The sequence below is a fragment of the Rhodotorula paludigena genome (genome assembly GCF_050403205.1).
Source record: "Rhodotorula paludigena JCM10292 DNA, Rt_paludigena_JCM10292v1_ctg4, whole genome shotgun sequence".
NCBI classification, from domain to species: Eukaryota; Fungi; Basidiomycota; class Microbotryomycetes; order Sporidiobolales; family Sporidiobolaceae; genus Rhodotorula; species Rhodotorula paludigena.
Genome location: NW_027481454.1, coordinates 285,957 through 305,470, shown reverse-complemented (window position 1 = coordinate 305,470; position 19,514 = coordinate 285,957). Strand labels below are relative to the sequence as shown.

The following is a 19,514-nucleotide window of genomic DNA, read 5'->3' as shown; positions in this document are numbered from 1 at the left end:
GCAACGACTTTGATGCACCGCTGCTGTCGCCCATACACTCAGATCCGCCTGCCGAGCGGCCATCCACCTTCAAAGCAACTGCTCTACCGCCCAAGCTCGTCGTATGCATCCCCTGCGCCTCATTTCGCATTGAGCCCTTCCCCCGCTCGCAACTCCCGAACGCGCGTTCCGCCGCCCGACTATACGATGGAGGACCCGCAGGAAGTGCAGGAGCGCGAGATAGAGGTGCTGCAGGGTGAGCTGCCTTTCGTGGCTTCGCACATCATCGAGAACGACGTGCTCACCTCGGTTGCGCAACTCGCAGCGATCTATGGCGAGGACTTTGAGAAGGCAGAGACCCGCACGGCGTGGAAGGTGCGTTCTCTCTCTACCTGCAGGTTTCATTGGAGCTGACGCAGGTGCGGAAAAGACGGTCAACGCCGCACACGAGTTCAAGGTGTGCGTGCGGCCCGTCGAGGAGGACCTCAAGGACAAGGTGCACGTTTGGGTCCACTTCAAGTGTGTCCTCACCTTCTTCTTAACGATCAAGAGGCAGAGCTGACATGAGAGGAGCGCAGGCTTCCGCAGAAGTACCCAAAGGTCGCGCCAACCATGTCGCTCGAAGGCGGGAAGGGCCTATCGTCGCAGCATCTCTCACATCTTGTGCGTTTCTTCTCGGGCCACCTGCAATGGTCTCACTCAGCGGTCTTGCTCGCAGCTCTCCACGCTCCAGCGCGAAGCCTCGACACGCCTCGGCGACGAGATGCTCTACGAGTTGTGCACGCAAGCCGCGACCTACATCACCGAGCGACACATCGACTCCGTCCGCGGTGCGCAACCGAGTCTTGAGGACCAGCGGCGGAAACGAGGCGAGGAGCAAGCCAAGGTGCGCTCTTTATCTCCAGCCATGTTGACAAAACGCAGAAGGGGCGTTCCGCTGACCTTCGTTTTCGGACAGGCCAAGCAAGAAGCGAAGGATCGCGCTCGAGCGCTCAAGGAGCAGCAAGAAGCCGAAGAGGCCGCGCGCCTCTCGCAGCTCATCTCGGAGGACGTGCGGCGCAAGGAGGAGCTGCGCCTCGAGCGCGAGAGGCGCGAGCGCGAGCTCGACCGCGAGCGGGAGAACGCGCTGCTCGAGGTTGACGCGAACGGGGAGAGGAAGGTTAAGATGGCGCTGTCGAGGGGTCAGGAAAAGAGCGAGGTCACGGTTCGGTTTGGCTTTCCGACGAGCGGAGGTGAGCCACAGTCCGACTCATCCGCCCGCTTGAGGTTGACCATCCTCTCGCGACAGACTGGCTCGGTCGCATATTCTCCGCCGAGCTCCTCGCAGAAGGAAAGGACCCGCAATCCGCCAGCGCCTACGTCTTCGATGTTCTTGCGCCGTACTTCCTCACCTCGCAAGGTGAGTCTTACGATCTAGCACCCAGCGTTCAACCTTCTTTCTAACGATGTTTCTTGCAGGAAAGCGCAAGCTGGGCAAGATTGAGGCCGACCTAGACCGCATCCACGCTTTGCAACACCCGCACCTGCACCCTATCTCCGCCTACCGCATCGTCCGCTACTCTCCCTCCTTCTTCCCGCCGAACCCGCAAGCGCAGCGCGCTATCCGCTCTGGCGAAGGCTGGTCCGTCCTCATCGCCGTCCCGCCCATTCGCGCGCAATCGCTCGACGACCTTCTCTCGACCGTGGGCGAGCTGCGCCCCGACCGCGCTCTCACGTACTTTACGCAGCTCGTCTCCGCCGTCGAGCACCTCCACCTACACAACGTCGTGCACCGCGCGATCCGCCCGAAGGCGATATACGTCGCTAGCGAGAAGAGCCGGGCGACCGAGGGCGGCGAGGCCGGCGGCGTGAGGCTGTCCGGCGCTGGGTGGTACCGACGCTTAATCGACCTCAACAAGGCCGAGCCGTGGCTCATCCAGCCGGCGGACGAAGAGCTCCCGGAGAGCTGGTACGTCCTGCGCGTCTGTCATTCGCGCACATTTTTCGCCCAACTCAGGCGCGCTCCTGCAGGACCTCGCCGGAAGCGGTCAACGCGCCTTTCACGTACGATCGCGCGCGTGACATGTTCGAGCTTGGCGTCGTGCTCGCTCAGATGCTCTTCGGCCTCGATGTCGTGCGCAAGTACCCGTCGCCAGCCGAGGTGATCCGGAACCGTGCGTGTCTCTGCTTGCACGAGTATCTGCCGGACGCTGACGCGCGTTCGCCGCAGTGCCGCGTAACTCGCCGAGCATCCTCAAGCGCGTCTTGACCGACTTGCTGCTCACCGAGGGCAAGAAGCGTCCCACCGCGTCTCGTCTCGCCTCACAGCTCGCCGAGCACAGCGGCAGCAGCACGTCGCACGGTCCCCTCGTCCTGTCGACGACGCCTCCGAACCCGCTCAGTGGGTGGCATCAGCTCGGCAACGCGCAAAAGGCCCTCACGCCGCTCGTCTCGCCGCCACCAACGACGCAGCTCTCGCGCAGCGTCGAGGGCCCGAGCGGTTTCTTCTGGCAGCCGCGCAACTCGGGCTCGCGCTACCGCAGCGAGTTTGAGGAGCTCGAGTTCCTCGGGAGGGGCGGGGGCGGCCAGGTCGTCAAGGCGCGGAACAGGCTCGATGGGCACCTGTACGCCGTCAAGAAGATTCGCCTGCCGAGTGACAAGGCGAGCGAGGCCAAGATTCTTCGCGAGGTGACCATTTGGTGCGCGGTGCCTCTCTTCGACACTGCGAGGTACGAGACTGAGCCTCTTTCTCGGCAGGTCTCGCATGAACCACCCCAAGTGCGCTACTTCTCGCTCCCTCGCGCGTAAGCCTGCGGCTGACTTCTCGATACAGCATCGTCCGCTACCATACGAGCTGGACCGAATTCGACGAGGCGTACCCGTCCTTCGGCGCGCTCGATGCTCAGACGACGAACGGAACGGGCGCAACGGGCCTGACGGGCGAGACGGGCACCGAATCCGAAGCTGTGACAGAGGAGTCGACCGAAACGGACGACGACTCTGACGCGTCGGACAGCGTCGTCGACTTCGATGAAGACTCGACACCCGGCGCCGAGCTCGACATCGACTTCGGCGACGACTTCGACGACAACATCGACTTTCTCTCGGTCGGCCACGCCCAGTCGCACAGCGTCTCGTATCCAAGCATCCACTTCGGCAACGAGGACGACCCATCCGCGCCGGGCTCGCGTGAGGACAGCCCTACGCGATCGAAGCGCGAGGTCTCGAAGAAGCGCGGGGGCCAGGTCTCGCCGACCCTCGCCGCGCCGAAGCAGACTCGAACGCTGTACATCCAGGTGCGTCGGGCACTTACTTCTACCAAATACCGCTAACGCGAGGAGCTTGCAGATGGAGTACGTCGAGAAGCTCACGCTGCGAGAAACCATCGAGGATGGCTTAAGTGAGGTCGACTCGTGGCGATTGCTGGTGCGTCGCCCGGCTTCCTTCTTCCTGCTGCGTGCGTGCTGAACCTTCTTCTCAACCAACAGTTCCAGATCCTGTCCGCCATGCTTCACTTCACGTCCCTCAAGTACGTCCCGGTCTCTCCGCTTCCGCCGGACAAAGTGCTCACCAATGCATCACAGCATTATTCACCGCGACCTCAAGCCGTCCAACATTTTCATTGACGTCAAGGGCGACGTGCGGATCGGTGACTTCGGGCTGGCGGTGAACGAGGGCGGCGGTGATCCGGCCGACGTCTTCCTCAGCGTCGAAAACTCGATGGATGAGACCGACTTGACCTCCGGTGCGTCCCGTTTCCCTCGCACGCACGAAAATGTGCTGAATCGTCAAACCGTTGCAGGCGTCGGGACTTCGCTCTACATCGCGCCGGAGATGATGTCGCGCGGCCGACACGAACGGTCCGTCAAGTACAGCAACAAGATTGACAGTACGTCGGTAAGCTTGAATGTGCTGCTAGCGTGCGCTGATGTCTTGCGCGCAGTGTACTCGCTTGGCATCGTTTTCTTCGAGATGTGGCATCCCTTCAAGACAGGCATGGAGCGGATTCAGGTGCGCCTGCGTCTTTTCTTGCCGTCGCATCTAAGGCTGACTCTTGTGTCCATACAGGTTCTGCACGCGTTGCGACGACCCGACGTCACGTTCCCGCCCACATGGGACCGCGTCAAGCTCGCACGCCACACTAAGATCGTTCAGGCCTGTTTGACGCACAACCCGGAGCTGCGCCCCTCGCCGAAGGACCTCCTCGCGTCCGACCTACTTCCTCCGCGCGTGGGCGACGACTCGATTGAGGAGACCATTCGCTTGCTCTCGCACTCTGGCACGACGCACGCGCAGACGCTTATTTCGGCGCTCTTCAACCAGTCGGACGAGGACCGCCTGCGCAAGGACTTCTCATACGACTTCTACGATGGGCAAGGGGTGCGCACTGCTTTTAGTTCGCCAGCGCGAGTACGACTGACCCTCGCCTTGCTTGTAGGCGAAGGTCGACAACGACCCCTACGCGCAGCTCGTGCATGACAAGCTCAGCCGCATCTTTCGTCAAAAGGGCGCTGTACAGATGGACAGCCCGCTTCTCATGCCACACTCGCAAGTCTACGCCTCGCGAAAGCCCGTTCGCTTGCTCGATTCGGACGGCACTATCGTCTGCCTGCCGTTCCAGCTCAACATCCCGTTCTGTGCGTTCCATCGCACTGCGCCAACTCGAGCGATGCTGACGTATCGCTCTCAGGCCGCATGGTCGCGCGCGATACATCGCTTACGCGCCTCAAGCGCTGGACGATCGCACCCGTCTTCCGCCCCTCTCCGGCAGGCGGCCAACCTCGATCCGTCCTCAACGCCGCGTTCGACATTGTCTCGGATGCCATCATGCCAGCTATGGAAGCCGAATGCCTCTTCGTCATCGAGGAGATCCTCGGCGCCTTCCCGCTCACCGGCAAGCCCGCACATGTCATCAATCACTCGAAGATTCTCGATGCCATCCTTGACGTGATCCCTTCGAAGCACCGCGAGGCGGTGTGCGAGATCCTGGTGCAGCATGGGCGTCTTCAGCGTACGTGGGCCAAGACCTCGTCCGAGCTTTTCAAGCTGCCCGGCATCACGCGCGCCATGTGCGATGTTCTTGGTGCCGTCGACGTGTCGGGCGACCTCAACAAGATGCGTGCGCTCGTCTTGGCGACTGTACCGCGGCTCAAGCACGTCGTCCAGGAAGGCTTCGACGAGCTCAAGGACATCGTCTCCCTGTGCCACCAGATGGGCATGCGCAATCTCCGCGTCTCGCCTCTGCTCGCGACCAACTACGACCTGCACCGTGACGGTACCATCTTCGAGTCGCACGTTGTGCGCGGCAAGACACGCGATGTCATTGCCGCAGGCGGGCGGTTTGACGAGGTCGTCTCGCGCCTCGCCGCCCCCGAGGTCCGCTTCTCCGGCCGCTGCCCGCACGTCGTCGGCTTCTCGCTCGCCATCGCCAGGCTTTCCCTCGCCGCTGCCGAGGCCAACGCGACCGCCGGCAAGCATGCCATGATGCGCAAGGATGAGCACCTCCGCTCGTACGGCCAGTGGGCGATTCGTCGATGTGACGTTTACGTCGTCAGCTTCTCGCCGGGTCTGATCGATCTTCGCCTCGACATCGTCAAAGACCTTTGGAAGGCGGGCATCAAGGCCGATTTGGTACGAATGTCCGTCCGTCGCTCAAGCGGACGTTGCTGATAATTCGCCTCAGATGTACGACGACGACTTCCTCACGCTCACGCCAGAGCAGCTTGTCAACGCCTGCAGGCGCGAGGGCATTCTCTGGCTCGTCATTGTCAAGCCGAGTGCTGCCGATCGTACCGTCAGCGACGAGGCCGACGTGTCGCTCAAAGTCAAGTCGGTCTTGCGAGGCTCGGAGGAGGAAGGTCAGTCGCTTCTGTACCTCGTCTGTTGGTGTCCATGCTTACCTCCCTCATTCCGGAGATAGTGCCTCGCACCGACCTGCCGACCTGGCTCATCCGCGAGATGCGCGAGCAGTCGATTGTTGATGAAGCAGTCGGAGGCGGCAGCGGCGACGCCGTCCTCGACGCGTCCACAACGCTGATCGAGCCGTCAAAGCCCGCGCGCGAGTACATCCCGCTACTGGTCGACGACGATGTCCGGCAGAAGGGCCGGCACAACAAGCGCACGATGATCGCCAACCGCGCCGAGAAGAACATCGAAGAGGCGGTCAAAGCTGCTGCCGAGGCACCGGTTTGTGCGTCTTCTCCCGTACCTTCGCCCTTCTTGCCCCTCTGACTTGAGTGCGTGCAGTCGCGATTGACGTCGATGGCGCGGCATTCGAGCGCATGGCCAACTCGCCCGTCTGGGTTACCAAGTGAGTCGACCTGCATCGATGCGCTGATTGTGCAGCCGTAGCTGACTCCACACCGCGGCGCAGCGACGAGTCCTTCAAGGCACTCCTGCACACCGCCCCGCATGGGAGGCGCGAGTATTACACCTCGATCCGACACGCCGTGCAAAAGCAGCGCCGTACCAAGGCGATCACCCGCTTCTGGCTCTTCAGTCTGCGCGATCAGAAGTCGGTCCTCATGTCTTTCTTCGACGGCATGTAATCCTGCTGTATCCATTCCTCTCGCTGTACACACCGTCCTTTTGTTGCCAGTACTAGCCCATCGCATCTCCCTCCTGCAATCGCATTTCGCGCATGAGCACCCCTGCATTCTTCGTCCTTGCGCTCTGCATTCTGCGATCACGCCAGGCAAAGCACAACAGGTTGATCTATTCACAGCAATGTCCTTGTCTTCACTCTAGTGCACCATGCCGCCTCCCGCTGAACCCCTTCCTTTCGCGCCCACCATCCTCTCTTCTGCACCGCGCAGGCCCCATGCGCACGCCGCGGTCGCGAAGAAGCACACCGCACTGAGGATGAGCGGGAGCGCCATGGCGTGCAGGCTCAGTAGTGCGCCCGTGAGAAGCGGTGCGAGGATACCGGCGAGGCGCGACATGGCGGAGGCGATGCCCGTGGCGGTACCACTGAGGGCAGAAGAACTTTTCAGTGAGTTTGGAAGACCCGTGCTCGGCGGAAGAAGGCAACGAACCAGGTTGAGGTTGGGAAGATTTCGGGCGTCAAGCCGTAGATGACGGCGTCTGCGGACAGTCGGCGCGTCAGTCAATGCTTATCGGAGCATGCGCCGAAGCAAACGAACACATGAGCGTCGACGCGAGCGAGACGACCATGCTTGACGCGACGACGCCAACCTTGGTCGACACGAAGCAGAACACGAAGGTTGCAGCCGACGTAGCGAGCGTCGAGAATGCGAGCGTGCGGGCGCGGCCCCAGGTCGTCTCGATGAGGTACGCGCCGAGAAGCGAGCCGGGCAGGCCAGACACGGTGTAGAGGACGTCTGGGTGAGGCGAAGTCAGCCCCGCATTCTCTGTCGCGGGACGCGAGTGGAGACACACAGTCGCGCAACGTCTCTTCTTGCGTTGACTCGGCAGGAGCAGTCGAGTCGCCGGACGAAAGCTTGGCTTCGAGGAACTTGGGGAGGAAGACGTTGAAGATCTGGGCGCACGGTCATCGTGAGTCTGCGTTGTAGGCGAAACACACATATGGCAGTTTAGACGCACCGTGTACCCGGCGCTCGCCAACGTCCACACGGTCCACACGAGCAGCGTCGTCCGTTTCCACCTCGGCTCGAGCAGGTCGTCCAAGCGAGCAAGATACTCGTCCGCGCTGTCTTGCCACCCCGCAGGAAGCCGTTCGATCCAAGCGGGGCGGTCCTTGCGGAGCACAGGCGGACTGTGCGACACGGCCGAGGGCGGAAGCTCGAAGACGGAGAGGTCGGCTTCCTCCTCGTCGTCGAGGTCGGAAGGCGAGGGGACGCGATCCCGATCCCGCTCATCAAGAGGTCGCAGCTCGCGTGGCGACAGCTCGTCTGACCCGGGTCGGCTTGCGTCGGCCAGCTGCGCCTCCTTCGTCCGCTCGTCGAGCTCCTCCTGCGCAATCATTTCAGCCGCGCCGTCTGTATCGACAACGTCGCTGAGGACCCAGCGCTTGTCGTCTCCGTTGATTTTGGAAATGCGTCGTAAGGCGATGACGGCTGCTGTGGGCCGGTTCGAGGCGACAAGGAATTTGGGCGATTCGTGCAGGCGGAAGAAAAGGACGCGACCGAGGAACATGACGATGCTCTGCAGCGAGCGCGGTCAGTCACATTGCGCACAGCGAAGTACTCACGAGCGCTGACACGCACGACAACGCCGAGTGCGCCCAGCATGTATCGCCAGCCGTTGTTTTGCAACGTGACGTCGCAAGCGACAGCTGCACCCTCGCCGGAGCCTGGCGGGCAGGAGAAGCGGGGAAGGATAACAAGGCCGAGGATTGAGGTGAAGATGGCGCCAAGGGAAAAGCTGCGCGAGGATGCGTCAGTTCCGCGCAAGTCCGCTGACAGAGATGCACTGACAAGACGGAGAGGGCGGTGAGGAGGTAGTGCTTGGTCTTCGGTGTGTTCTCGAGGAAGCTACGAGTACTGTATGTCAGCAACGGGCGGCGCCGGCGGGAGAGACAGAACGTACAGGGTCCCGTCCGTCGGCATCGAACCGCCGACACCCGTCCCCATGCAAAAGAGGGCGAAGCAGAGCCAGCCGAACGAGGGTGCGAAAGCTGAGCCGATGCCGAAGACGGAAGTCACGCAGATGGTGAGGTTAAAGGCGGGGACACGGCCGAACGCATCGGAATCTGCGAGCTGAATGTTAGGAAGGCTCCTCCCTGAACACAATGAATAGCAGAGGTCTCACAGCTGCCCCAGCCCCACGCTCCGAGCTGTTGTTAATCAAGGAGAGTCAGCTGGTGAGTAGGCAGATGAGGTGTGGCAGCAGGCGCACCATCATGCCGGCAAAGAGGCTCGTCGAGAGAAGCCCGATCCATCGGTCCGACACGTCCCACTGATCCTGCACGCGCGGGAGGATGACGGCGATGCACTGTAGCCATGCGTTGTCGGACCACCACGAGCAGCCGCAGAGGAGGAAGAGGCGCCATTGGTACCACCCCATTCCGATCTCTTCGAGAGTCGCGTCGAGCGGGTCCGGAGATTCTCCCTCGTCCGCCTCAGCCGCCCCATCGTCAGGGTCCCCAAGTCCCTCACCGCTGTACGAGCCGTTGCTCGATGAGACGGACCCGGTCCCTCGGCGTCCGATCAGCAACGGCGAGGTGTGCGACAACTCGTCGTCGTCCCCGCCGTACTGACCAGACAAGCGCCCAGCCTGCTGCTGCTGGGTGAGGAGCGGCGTGCGACTCTGCTGCCGGGTGAACGGAGCGGGTGCGGGCGGGTACGCGGGCAACGAGGCCATCGCGGGGTCGGCGCGGGGTTGAGAGTGAGCGCGGCCGCTCGAGCTCTGGTGGTGCGTGTCTGTGGCTAGCGCGTGCAGCCGAGCATCCAGCGCGTATCTCGCGGGAACGGAGGAGCAGGGGCAGCGCGTCGCGACGGCGCGAACTCCGCCTCGGGGAGCACGCCAAACTGATGAGGCCGAGACAAGGGTGCTTGCGGTTGCAGACGTGCGCGCCTGCACGTTGGTATAGACTGTACAGCAGTGTTACATTGCGCTACACCCCCGCCTCTCGCACAAATGATGCATTCCTGGGATGTTGTCCTCGACGCTCCAACGGAAGGTGCGGCCAGGCCTCGCTGGATCTGCACTCCTCAAGCTTGCGATCACGCCGATGGACAGAACGGCGGAGAGCCGATAGACAGAATGGCGGAGAGGCGAGAGAAGGATGGGCTGCGAGGTTGGACAGGCTTGAGCCGCGAGACGCGGGACCAGCAAAAGAGCGCGAAGAAGCGTGTGCAGACGCACCGGGAGCATTAACATGGACGTGTCGGGATGTCCGGCGCCTAACGAGGCTCACGAATTCTCCCGAGCGGCGTGTCTGCGCCTGCTGCCCGCCTCAACGCCGCCCATCTTTCCCTTGACCTCCTGAGCCGCGCCTTTGATGGCTTCGCCGATCGACGTCTCGCTGTTTTTGCGCGAAGCCGGCACTTCTTCGTCGTACGTAACCGTAGAGGAGGGCGGAGTCAGCCCGTGCGAGCCGGTCGAGACGCTCGCTGCGGTGGATCCAGGTTTTGACGACATCCGAGTCGGGGCCTGGGGCGGAAGGATACCAAGGAGGCGGAAGTGAGGAGCGCAGAGAGCACTTGGGAATCAGAAGACAACCAGCCAGGTCAAGCCGAGGAGGGCGGGAAGAGAGTCTACCTTGTTTCGACGATGACGGCACGAAAGACGGGGACGCGAGCTGCGAGAGGCTCGACGGGGGCAGCCGTGAGGCGCAGCTCTTCCTTGTCGAGCTCGCGGAGGCGGCAGATGCAACTTTAGGCTCATCTCGCGGAAGAGGCCGGACAGGAATAGCGGCGCGGCCCGCTGTGGCTTGCGAAGGCCAACTTCTGCATGAGCCCGCTGCGTCCTCCTCTTCGCTCGCTGAGCGTGGCTATTCCCTTTGCCCGTCAACGAAAGCTGATGATTCTTGAGAGGCACGGGGCCGAGGCAGGACCTGCCTCGAGCAGGCCGACAATCCCTTCCGCTTCCGCCTCTTCTTGCCTCCCACGCTCGAGTGCGCGCTGTGCAGCTGAGACAAACTTCGGAAACACGTGATGCGGAATGACTGCCATGCAGTAGATAACGACAGGAAGGCAAATGAGGGATAAATTCTATAAAGTCATCTTGGACAATGTCTCCCTCAGTGATCCTCGTCTAGCAGAGCGCCAAGCCACTCCTCCGGCCCAGGCTCTCCGCCGGGCGCAAAGTCGAACAGCTTGCCGTAGCACCTGCCTCCGGGTGTGTTGAAGTGCTTGTACGGATCCGTTGGCGAGATGGACTGCGAAAGCACGCACGCACAGGGGTCAGCGTTTCCTTGCGAAGTCGACACGGGCTGCACGTTTGCAAGAGCAAAACGGGATGTGTAGGCAACATACCTTGCCGCAGCGGTAGCAGAAGTGGCAGTTGCACTTCGAGCAAGTCATGTGGTTGCATCCACTGCTCTTGTTGACATAGCAGCTGCACCCAGGGCACTCAGTCGCGTTGGCATCGAGCCACTCGCGCAGAGCACGCTCTTCCTCGTACGCCGCGACGAGGCGCTTGATGTTGCTAGCGCCATAGCGTAGCTCAAGCGTGCGCTTCTGCTCGTCGTCGCCGTCAAGGTAGGCTGACACGATCGCCGACGACTGCGGGAGTGCGCAGACGTTGCGGTTGCCGTGAAAGCCGCGACGACAATAGACGCAGAATGAGTAATCCTGCGGGATCGCGCGTGTGTGAGCAGCTCCTCTCGAGCAGGAAAGAGCGAGGACGTACGCAGGTCGGGCACACCCGAAGCTTGTCGTCCTCCTCGGACAGCTTGGGCACCGCCGCCTGACACGAGTCGCGCGGGCAAAACGTGATCGACGGATCCGACTCGACGCGGACCTTCTCCTTGAGCCATTCCCAACGCTCGCGCTTCTCCGCGCCCACGAGCCGCTCGATCTCGTCTCGTTCGAGTCGCCCCGGCCGCTCGCCCTCACGCTCGAGCTCCTCGCGAGGCCCGACCTCCTTCTCCCACTTTGCGCGCTTCTCGACGCACGACGTGCTCGGGCATGCGACGGAGCGGACGAGGCCCTCGGTGATGAGGAGGGAGAAGTAGTCGGTGAGACATGCGACGCAGAAGACGCAGCCACAGGAGGAAAGGCGGATGCAGGCGTCGCCGCGCCTTGTCGAAAAGCAGAGGGGGCAGACGTGGGACGAAGTGGCGAAGGTGGAAGAGGTAGATGCGGTATTGAACGCGGCCAAAATCGAGGATAGAGGGGGTCCAGAGCGTATTTGTCGGATAACAAGTGGGAACGAGAGGGCGAGCGTCGAGGCAAAGTCGGGCGAGGTCGACGAGACGAGATCAACGAGTCCGAAGAGGCACTCCTCTCCGGCATAGGCTGTGTCGACAGTGGCGTCAGTCCTGAGTCGCGATGCAGTATCGAGAGAGCAAGAACACTGAACTCACTCTCGCCGAGAGCGGATTCAGCTTTACTCCGCCTTTCTTCGTCGAGCCAGCCAGTGTCTTCGCTCAGCCGAATGTCGAGCGGCCCCGCCGTCTCCGGATAGTCCCTCGGCAGCCGCAAAGACAAGTGCAAGGTCGGCAGATATTCGATGGCGAGTCGTCGAGCCTGCGGCTTCTGCGCAGCGGGAGGATGGGCCGGCGCAGGCGAAGCTGCTGGAGCCGGCTCAGGCGCAGGCCGGGGAGGCGGCGCAAAACGGATGCGGGGTGTGCCGGTGGAAGAGATAGGAGGAAGAGGGACGGCGGTTTTGGTAGAAGCGGGAGGAGAGGAACGAGATTGAGGCGGTTGTCGAGCCGGTGCGCTGCGGTCCACGCCTTCACTGGTGGCTGACAATCGCGGTTGGAATGGCTGAGCGTCGGGCGCAAGAGTGCGAGCTGCCGGCGGTACTCGTGCGGCGGGAGTAGCAGCATTTGGCCCTCCTGCACCGCCTCTGCCGCCTCTTCGCCGCTTGTTGCGGCCCGAATCCACCTCCTGCTTCTTCATCGAGCCCGCAGCCTCGGCCACGTGCAAGCTCTCGAGCTTCCTCTCGAGCTCGTCGTCGGTCACTGGCGGTGCAGCCGCCGCTGCCTCGACCCAATCCCACACCTCGAGCTCCTTCGCGCCGTCGAAGTGGACGGGAAGGACGACCTTGAGCTCGACCCCTGCGCCGTCGGGAAGGAGCTTCCACGACACGGCGTCAGGATAGATGGCCTGTAAGCACCCGATAGTCAGCGCGAATGGGTTGCGGGGTAACGGGCGAGATGAAGAGGTGGAGGTGGCGCACCTCGAGAGCCATGAGCTCGTCCGTCTGCCGGTCGTTCATCACACCCGGTGTGCAGCCTGGCGCAGCAGAGACAAGCCAGCAAAGAGACAGGAGCAGTGAAGTGGCGAACGGCAAGCGAGATCGGACACAGCGCGGCGCGGACCCGGACATGTCTCCTGACTTCTGAACACATCGAGCAGTCCGAGCACCTACAGCATGCGACGCCACGATTCGAGAAGAGCACGCCCACGCGCTCACATCCACAGCAGCCGCCCGAGATCCACCTGCACCTCGACCTCCCCATCTTGCTCGCCATCCGACCCGTCCGCCGAAGCGCGACTTTCGAGTCGCCGCGTCTTGACAGCCCGTCCGACCTGACCCATGCCGACACGCGGTGCGCCCTTGCCGCTCCTGCGGCGCTTCGTCCCGCTGTCGCTGCCGCTGAGGGCGCCGGGATGCTCGTCGAGGAAGGCGCGCGTCGCCTCCTGCTTGACGGACCAGAGCTGGCCGTCGGTGTAGCTGTTCGGGTTGAGCCGTCCTTGCTGCACGGCGCTGCGAACGGCGCGGGCTTGGGCGACTTGGAGGTCGCGCTTGACCCTGACAGAAGGGTGCGGCGACGGGGCGGACGACGAGCGCGGGCGGAGAGGCGCGGCGGGCACAGATTCGAGCTCGTCTACCTCCGATTCTGGCGAGAAGCTCTTGGCGACGCTCTTGCGGCTCGTCGAGGAGGAGGAGCGGCGAGAATTGGTCGAGGCGGCGGTGTGGGGCGCACAGGCGGACGACATCGTTGGGGACGGGTCGCGCGGGCTGAAGGGCGTACCCCGAGTGCTGCTCGTCTGCGTCCCGGTGTCGGTACCGCGGAGGCGGTCCGAGAACGACGGGTACGCCGGGACCTCGACGCGGTCTTCGAGGCGGACGAAGGCGAGCGAAGGGCCGCTGGAGCGCGAGAACGACGATTCGCCCGTGTCGGTACTGCTTCTGGTGCGCTTTCGACTGGTCTGGAGTGGCATGGGGCGCGTCTCGAATCGAGGCGAGGTGAAAAGGCAAGGAGGTCGAGGTCGAGCCGAGGCGGGGTCGACCATGACAACGTTGACACCTCGCCAGGGAATGAAGTAGACGCGTCGTCTGGTGCCTTCGTGCTTGCCGAGCGCGCGTGGACAACCGTCGCATCCGGAGACGCGGTTGCCGACGAGTACTCCTCGTTGACACCTCTTCGAGGTCCTCGTTGGCTTTCGCTCGCTGCTCTGTTATCTCGGCGACAGCATCTTGAAGTCGATTCGGGTGTGTACAGTAGCTAGGCGATGCAACACAAGCGGCCCTGCCCCACCCGGATCAAGCGCTACTCCTCGTCGCTCTCCACATGCTCCGACTCGCTGAATCCGCCCCCAAACCTGCGCGCGCCCTCGACGTCCGAATCGAGGATGAAGCGATGCTGCTGGCGCGAGGATCCGCCATCGTCCGATTCGGCTTTGATGTCGCCGTCGGACTCGGCGGGTTCGTTGGCGAGGTCGGACTCCGAGTCAGAGTGAGGCGGCCACGGAGCACCGGCGCGGCGGTGAAGCACGATGCACGGCGGGTCGAGCACGATGGGCTGCTTGAAACGGCCGAGACGCTCGCCCTCGCGCTTGATGAGGGACAGCTGCGCCAGAGATCGAGTGAGGTCCTCGCGATCGTGTGGTTTCGAGGAGAAGGAGACGCACGAGGTCCAGCCACTTAGGTTTACTGTAGCAGAGCTTCTTGTACGTCTTGGTGTTGTGCCACTCGTACGACGCCACAGCCTTTTCAATGCGATTCAGCTCGCGCAGACCAGTCGTCGTTGGGTCGAGGTCGACGAGGTCGAGAATCGCCGACATGCCGCACGCGACCTCGAGCGGGAGAGAGAGATGGAATTGCGGCTCGCGGCTGAAATGCGTCTTGTGCTCGATGTAGTCAGTCGCGTTGTGCTTGTCGTGCTGGTGTTTGAGAACCTCGACGAGCGGTCCGATGGCGCCCAGTCGCGGATCCTGGTCGTCTTCGCTCTCGTCCCGGTGAAGCCACCACCGACGGCGGCGATTCACGTGGAGCTTCGGGCACTTGTCGAACGAGCAGCAGAGAAAGGAGGTCGCGAGCTCGAAGAAAGCGTCGTTCGGCATCGGGTCGTCCTCGCCCGCACGGCGCTCGGCAGGGTCGCTTGTGGCGGCCCCGATGATGTCGCGAGCGGAGAAGACGAGGTCTACGCGGTACTCCTCGAGTTCGGCCTTGATGGCGTCGAGCTGGCCGTCCCACTCTTGCTTCGAGACCCAATTGAACTCGCACGGCATCCAGAGCTCCTTGACAGACGGAAGGAGCAGGAAGTCGAGGAAGGGAGGGACGAAGGGCCGCGCCGAATGAGGTAGTGAGCCTTTGAGCTGGTCGTAGTACGGGCGCAGCGATTGCTGCAAGAGCTGCTGTTTGCCGACGGTGTTGGCGCTCTCGCGCTTGACGCCCTCGCGGTCAAGCAGCTTGAGGACGCGCGGTTGGATTCGGTCCCACTCTGTGCAAGAGGCAGGATGGGTCAAGAGACGGCGAGGACGCTGAATTAGGTTACGAAGGTCCACCTACCTCCATCAGTGAGCGGCTCGTCGCTGTTGATGAGCTTGTTCGTCGTCCAAGCACCCTCGAAGCTGTTCGGAGCGCAGTGAGTAGGCATCAGGGCACGAATAGATGTCGACGTACTCCGAAGACGAATAACCGGCATCGAGGTCAAGGACTTTGCGCTTGATCCTGTGGAGAGTAATGTCAGCTCGGTCCCTGCAAAGAGCAAGACTAGCGCACTGGTTCGCACGACTGTCCACGTCACGCCTTTTCTCGCGCATCGCCTGCTCCTTGCGCTCCTTCGCGTTGAGATTGCGCTCCTTCAAGTAGTCGTGGATTCGCCACCAGGCGGCGCCTAGTGCGGCGCTTTCCTATTCGCAACAGCGTGAGACCCGTCTGGCTCGAGAGCGCCACGTCGCGCACCTTTTGCAACGCACGGATCGTCTCCTTGCGACCGTTGACGAAATCCTGCACGCGGTGCGAGACGGGCCTGAGGCCGTCTTCATCGTCAGTCGTCTCGTCGCGGTAGATTGCAGCGCGGCGCTTGCGGCCCGAACGACTTGAAGCGTAATGCTGCGATGTCGAAGCAGGGTGGCGTTCGGGACGACTCTTGGCCATATCACTGTCCTCGTCTTGCTCCTCGAGCTCGTAGAGCAGAGCGGAGTAGTGGCGGAGATCGTCGATCATGGCGCAAGCTGTGAAAGCGTCAGTCGGGCTCGAGTGTCTGGCAAAGCGGAAACGCACGCTTGACATCGTCGGCTCGCGACGACACGCCGTAGTCGACATCTACCGATCTCGGCGTCAGCACTGAGCCAGCTCTGGTGGACCAAAAGCGAACGAGGAGTGCGGATAACACAGTCTGTCGCAAGAGGATGCAGCGCGGCCAGCAACTTGGGGTCGATTCGGTATAGCGTCGTAACATCGACAATCCTGCAACGCATTTCTCAGTCAGGCTAACCGGCACAGATCGATACGCACTTGTGCTTGCGGCAGGCCTTGCAGAAGCGCGCGCGAAGGAAGCAGTCGAAGTGGCTGCCGCGCCCGCTTCCGCAGAACTGCGCGCAGCAGAGTCAGCTCGGCCTCTGTGAAGGGATGGAGGCCGGACCTGGCATCTGGTCCCGAAGATGAGCTGCGCGTAGTGCCACTCCTTGAAGCCGGAGAGAGTCATGCTTGGCAAGCGATCCGATGGTTGTCTCCATCCGGCGCGCAGCTTGATGCGCTCCCGCGCATTCGACCAGAGGCGAGTCGACGACTCCGCGGTAAGGAGCTGGCGGTAATGCTGACTGACCACGCTGAGCGCGAGGAGATCGGGCCAGTCGAGGTGCGAGAAGATCTGCACCCAGCGAGAACGTCAGATCAAGCCGAAGGACGAGACAACACAGAAGGAAGCGCACCTCCATGGCGAGCTCGACGGGGAGGATCTCAAGCAGCGGGAGCTTGACCGTGCTATCCTTCATCGCCTTACTCTTGCTCTTGCTGCCCTTGCCAACCTTGCGCGCCTTCTTGCGCGGCTTGTCGTCGTCGTCGCTGCTGCTCGCCTCGTCGTCCGCCCTCGCTTTACCCTTCGCGCGCTTCTTGATCACTGCAGGAGGTGCAAGCAAGTTAGTTGCGCAAGCTGTAAGCAGAGCGAGGCCTTCCGCACCTTTGCGCTTCGGCTTGACACTCTCGTCGCCGCCGTCGTCCTCGCTCGAAGACGCGGGCTCGGCGTAGCTGATGCGCGCGGCAGCCGCCATGCGAAGCTGCCTGTCGCGCGTGGTGCTCATCCTGGAGTTCTCCTGCAGGGTGGGCGGCGAGAAATCGTCCGGTTGTGGCGGTGTGGGGAGAAAAGAGGCTCGAGCGGCGAGAATGAAGGCAAGCGCGACAGGCACTCGGCAACGAACGAAACATCACAGCAAAGAGCAGGAGGTCCGGAGCAGTGCGCAGAAGACGACCCGAGGGTAGCAACTTCTCCTCGTCTCCCGCGCCGCTTCCCCTTCACGAGCCGAAAGGGAGGGGCGGTACCTGCTGCACTCGGCGCATTGTACTACACCTCGATCTTCAGGTCGCCCGACGTCAGCGCGTACATGAAGAACCCGATCGCATACGGCGGGACTGCGGGCAGTGAACCGGAAGTCAGCCGCCGCTTCGAGCGAAGCGCGAGGAAGCGTCCCACGCACTGTAGCTCAGCACCCTCGCACCAGCTCTCCATCCCCTCCCACTCGCCTGCTGCGCAACCTGCTCGACCGCCTTCCGCCCCCTTGCGCTCAGCCTCGTCGGTCCGACCGGCCTCGCCCCCCGCGCAGGCAGCGGCTTGACAAGCGGCGACGCCGATTTCGCCTGCGGCGGCTTGGCCGCGTCCATTGCCTGCAGCACGCTCCGCGGCGCGAAGAGGAACGTCGCTGCGCCGTAGCGCGCGCAGGCAGCGCGCACGAGCGCCGGCGCGCCCGGCATCGGCTGCCTCGCCTGCGGTGACTCGGCCTTGCGCGCCGGCCCCGCCTCCGCCGCACCGGTCGTGAGCAGCTGCGCGAGCTCGTCCGCGCGAGCGAGCCGGTCGCGCAGTTTCTGCCGCGCGCGACGCCGCTTCGTCCGTGCGGCGGAGCGCGAGACGGAGCGGATGCGCCCGAGGCGGACGGTGAAGCCCTTGCGCCCTCCTGCACCGAGTGCGGCGCGGGCGCGACGCTCGCTCGCCCCTCCCGCCGAGGTGCGTCTCCTCCGAGGTGTGGCCGGCTTGGCAGGCGCGTGCGCAAGCGGGTCGTGGCCCCTCAGCTCGAGCTCCTCGATGACCTTGAGCCGGCCGTCGCGCTCGGCCCATTTCGATCGTCCCTCCCAGACGGCTCCGCGCATGCGCTCGAACGGGCGCGCGACGAGCGAGAAGATCCATCCGGCGAGGCCGCCGCTGATGAGGATCCCGAACGACTGGAGCACGAGGCCGCTCGCCGTCCGGCGCTCCTTGGTCTCGGCAGCTTCGCGGTCCGGGTCGATCCCGTCCCAGCGCAGGCCGGCGATGCGCGAGAGCTCGCGCCCGACTTCGAACAGGACAAAGAAGGTCCCGAACCCCACCGAGTCTTTGACGAGGCTCAGGCCAAAAAGGGACCAGCCTCGTCGGGCCCAGCGGCGCCCCTGCTCGATTCGCTCCCGTGTCGTTGCAGATGCGTCGCCGCCCACCCCGGCGGTGCGGGCTGACTGAAACACGCTGTCGCGGATGAGTGACCACCAGCTGACGAAAGGTGTGCCGGTCACTGTCGAGGTCGAACCCTTATGCGAGCGTGAGCGACGCGCATTCCGGGGCTGAGATTGAGCGAGGCGAAGGAAGCGTTGGCGGCGGAGAAGGAGGAGCCGGGCATTGTCCAGGGGGGCCGAGAGGAGCGACTGTGCCGCTCCGGCGAGCGAGCCGGAGATGAACGGGACAACGAGAAAATCGTAGAACGGTGTTGCTGCCGGACGCGAGAGGACAGCTTCGGACGTCTGTGCGCAAAACAATTCAGCGTCGAGCGGAAGCGCGAGGGCGAACGGAAGCGAACGGTATAGGAGGTGAAGAGCGTAAGACCGATCGTCGCGTTAATCAGGAGCGGAGGCAGGACGTGCTTTGGAAAGAAGCGCCACTGTAGGATCTCCGAGTGAGCAAGGAACGACAGAGGTGGCAGAAGGAGACGTACGCCTTCTTTTCGCAACAATCCTCGTACGAAGCCGGGCGTGACCGATCTCCCCTGCTCCTCTGCGATAGCCTGAATGCCCGCCCACGTCGAGACTGCAATGCAGGCACGTTAGCCTCGGACAGCGGCAGCGGGGGCGGGGTACGCACTCTTGACGGGTCGAAAGAGGCGGACTGGCCTCTTGAACATGAAGGCGAGCATGCCTGCTAGCGCTCGCGACACTGCAGCGTAGGCCGAAGGAGCATTCGACGCCTTGTTCGCGGCATCCTGATCTGTTAACGCGTCGGAAGGCGGCAAGACGAGGGCATGGTCGTGCTTGCGAGCATGTCGCGGAGCAAGGACGGGTGCGCCACTGGCTGAGGACATTGCTATTGCTGCTATCGCTGCGCCAGCATCGCTTGAAGCGCAGGCAGGCGAACTTGTGCGAGTTGCGGCTTGAGGAAGTGGAGCCGAGAGGTTGCGCAACCGTGCAGCAGCGGCGAGATTGGAGCTGCGGGCGTCTGAGAAGGTAGAGTCGTCTGAGACGGGCTCTAGGGCTCCTGTACAGGGGCTCTTCTGCAAGCAGCGAGTGTGTTCGAGGACAGCAAGACGAAGCACTCTCGCGGTTGCTCCCACCCCGCACAC

At 63.1% G+C, this 19,514-nt stretch overlaps 6 protein-coding genes across 6 annotated transcripts; 1 reads left to right on the top strand and 5 right to left on the bottom strand.

The window, feature by feature from the left end:
- Positions 1-186: 186 nt before the first annotated feature.
- Positions 187-6,506, top strand: GCN2 (serine/threonine-protein kinase GCN2; the record flags this gene model as incomplete). The annotated part of the gene is made up of 24 exons (XM_076646324.1): positions 187-235; positions 305-354; positions 410-498; positions 558-642; positions 698-865; positions 938-1,211; positions 1,268-1,378; positions 1,438-1,927; positions 1,990-2,132; positions 2,189-2,657; positions 2,716-2,736; positions 2,792-3,254; positions 3,307-3,384; positions 3,447-3,487; positions 3,543-3,703; positions 3,761-3,847; positions 3,902-3,969; positions 4,027-4,338; positions 4,397-4,595; positions 4,649-5,589; positions 5,642-5,816; positions 5,879-6,148; positions 6,205-6,268; positions 6,332-6,506. The coding sequence occupies 24 exons, from the start codon at positions 187-189 to the stop codon at positions 6,504-6,506; spliced, it is 4,983 nt and encodes a 1,660-aa protein (XP_076508080.1).
- A 195-nt stretch (positions 6,507-6,701) lies between these two features.
- On the bottom strand, positions 6,702-9,240 carry JCM10292_004787 (uncharacterized protein; the record flags this gene model as incomplete). Its single annotated transcript, XM_076646323.1, has 10 exons — positions 6,702-6,927; positions 6,993-7,041; positions 7,101-7,298; positions 7,357-7,456; positions 7,522-8,082; positions 8,145-8,301; positions 8,355-8,411; positions 8,467-8,629; positions 8,689-8,713; positions 8,776-9,240. The coding sequence occupies 10 exons, from the start codon at positions 9,238-9,240 to the stop codon at positions 6,702-6,704; spliced, it is 2,001 nt and encodes a 666-aa protein (XP_076508079.1).
- Positions 9,241-10,621: 1,381 nt separating this feature from the next.
- Positions 10,622-12,765, bottom strand: JCM10292_004786 (uncharacterized protein; the record flags this gene model as incomplete). The annotated part of the gene is made up of 5 exons (XM_076646322.1): positions 10,622-10,759; positions 10,857-11,174; positions 11,233-11,840; positions 11,909-12,653; positions 12,727-12,765. 5 exons carry the CDS (start codon positions 12,763-12,765, stop codon positions 10,622-10,624), a joined length of 1,848 nt encoding a protein of 615 aa, XP_076508078.1.
- A 194-nt stretch (positions 12,766-12,959) lies between these two features.
- JCM10292_004785 (uncharacterized protein) lies at positions 12,960-13,715 on the bottom strand (the record flags this gene model as incomplete). Its single annotated transcript, XM_076646321.1, has 1 exon — positions 12,960-13,715. One exon carries the CDS (start codon positions 13,713-13,715, stop codon positions 12,960-12,962), a length of 756 nt encoding a protein of 251 aa, XP_076508077.1.
- Positions 13,716-14,044: 329 nt separating this feature from the next.
- On the bottom strand, positions 14,045-17,021 carry UFO1 (SCF ubiquitin ligase complex subunit UFO1; the record flags this gene model as incomplete). The annotated part of the gene is made up of 12 exons (XM_076646320.1): positions 14,045-14,344; positions 14,406-15,217; positions 15,286-15,347; positions 15,400-15,447; positions 15,499-15,613; positions 15,696-15,953; positions 16,003-16,044; positions 16,097-16,188; positions 16,237-16,313; positions 16,364-16,591; positions 16,653-16,840; positions 16,901-17,021. 12 exons carry the CDS (start codon positions 17,019-17,021, stop codon positions 14,045-14,047), a joined length of 2,343 nt encoding a protein of 780 aa, XP_076508076.1.
- Positions 17,022-17,281: 260 nt separating this feature from the next.
- On the bottom strand, positions 17,282-19,256 carry JCM10292_004783 (uncharacterized protein; the record flags this gene model as incomplete). The annotated part of the gene is made up of 5 exons (XM_076646319.1): positions 17,282-17,349; positions 17,415-18,702; positions 18,759-18,839; positions 18,894-18,985; positions 19,040-19,256. 5 exons carry the CDS (start codon positions 19,254-19,256, stop codon positions 17,282-17,284), a joined length of 1,746 nt encoding a protein of 581 aa, XP_076508075.1.
- Positions 19,257-19,514: the final 258 nt, after the last annotated feature.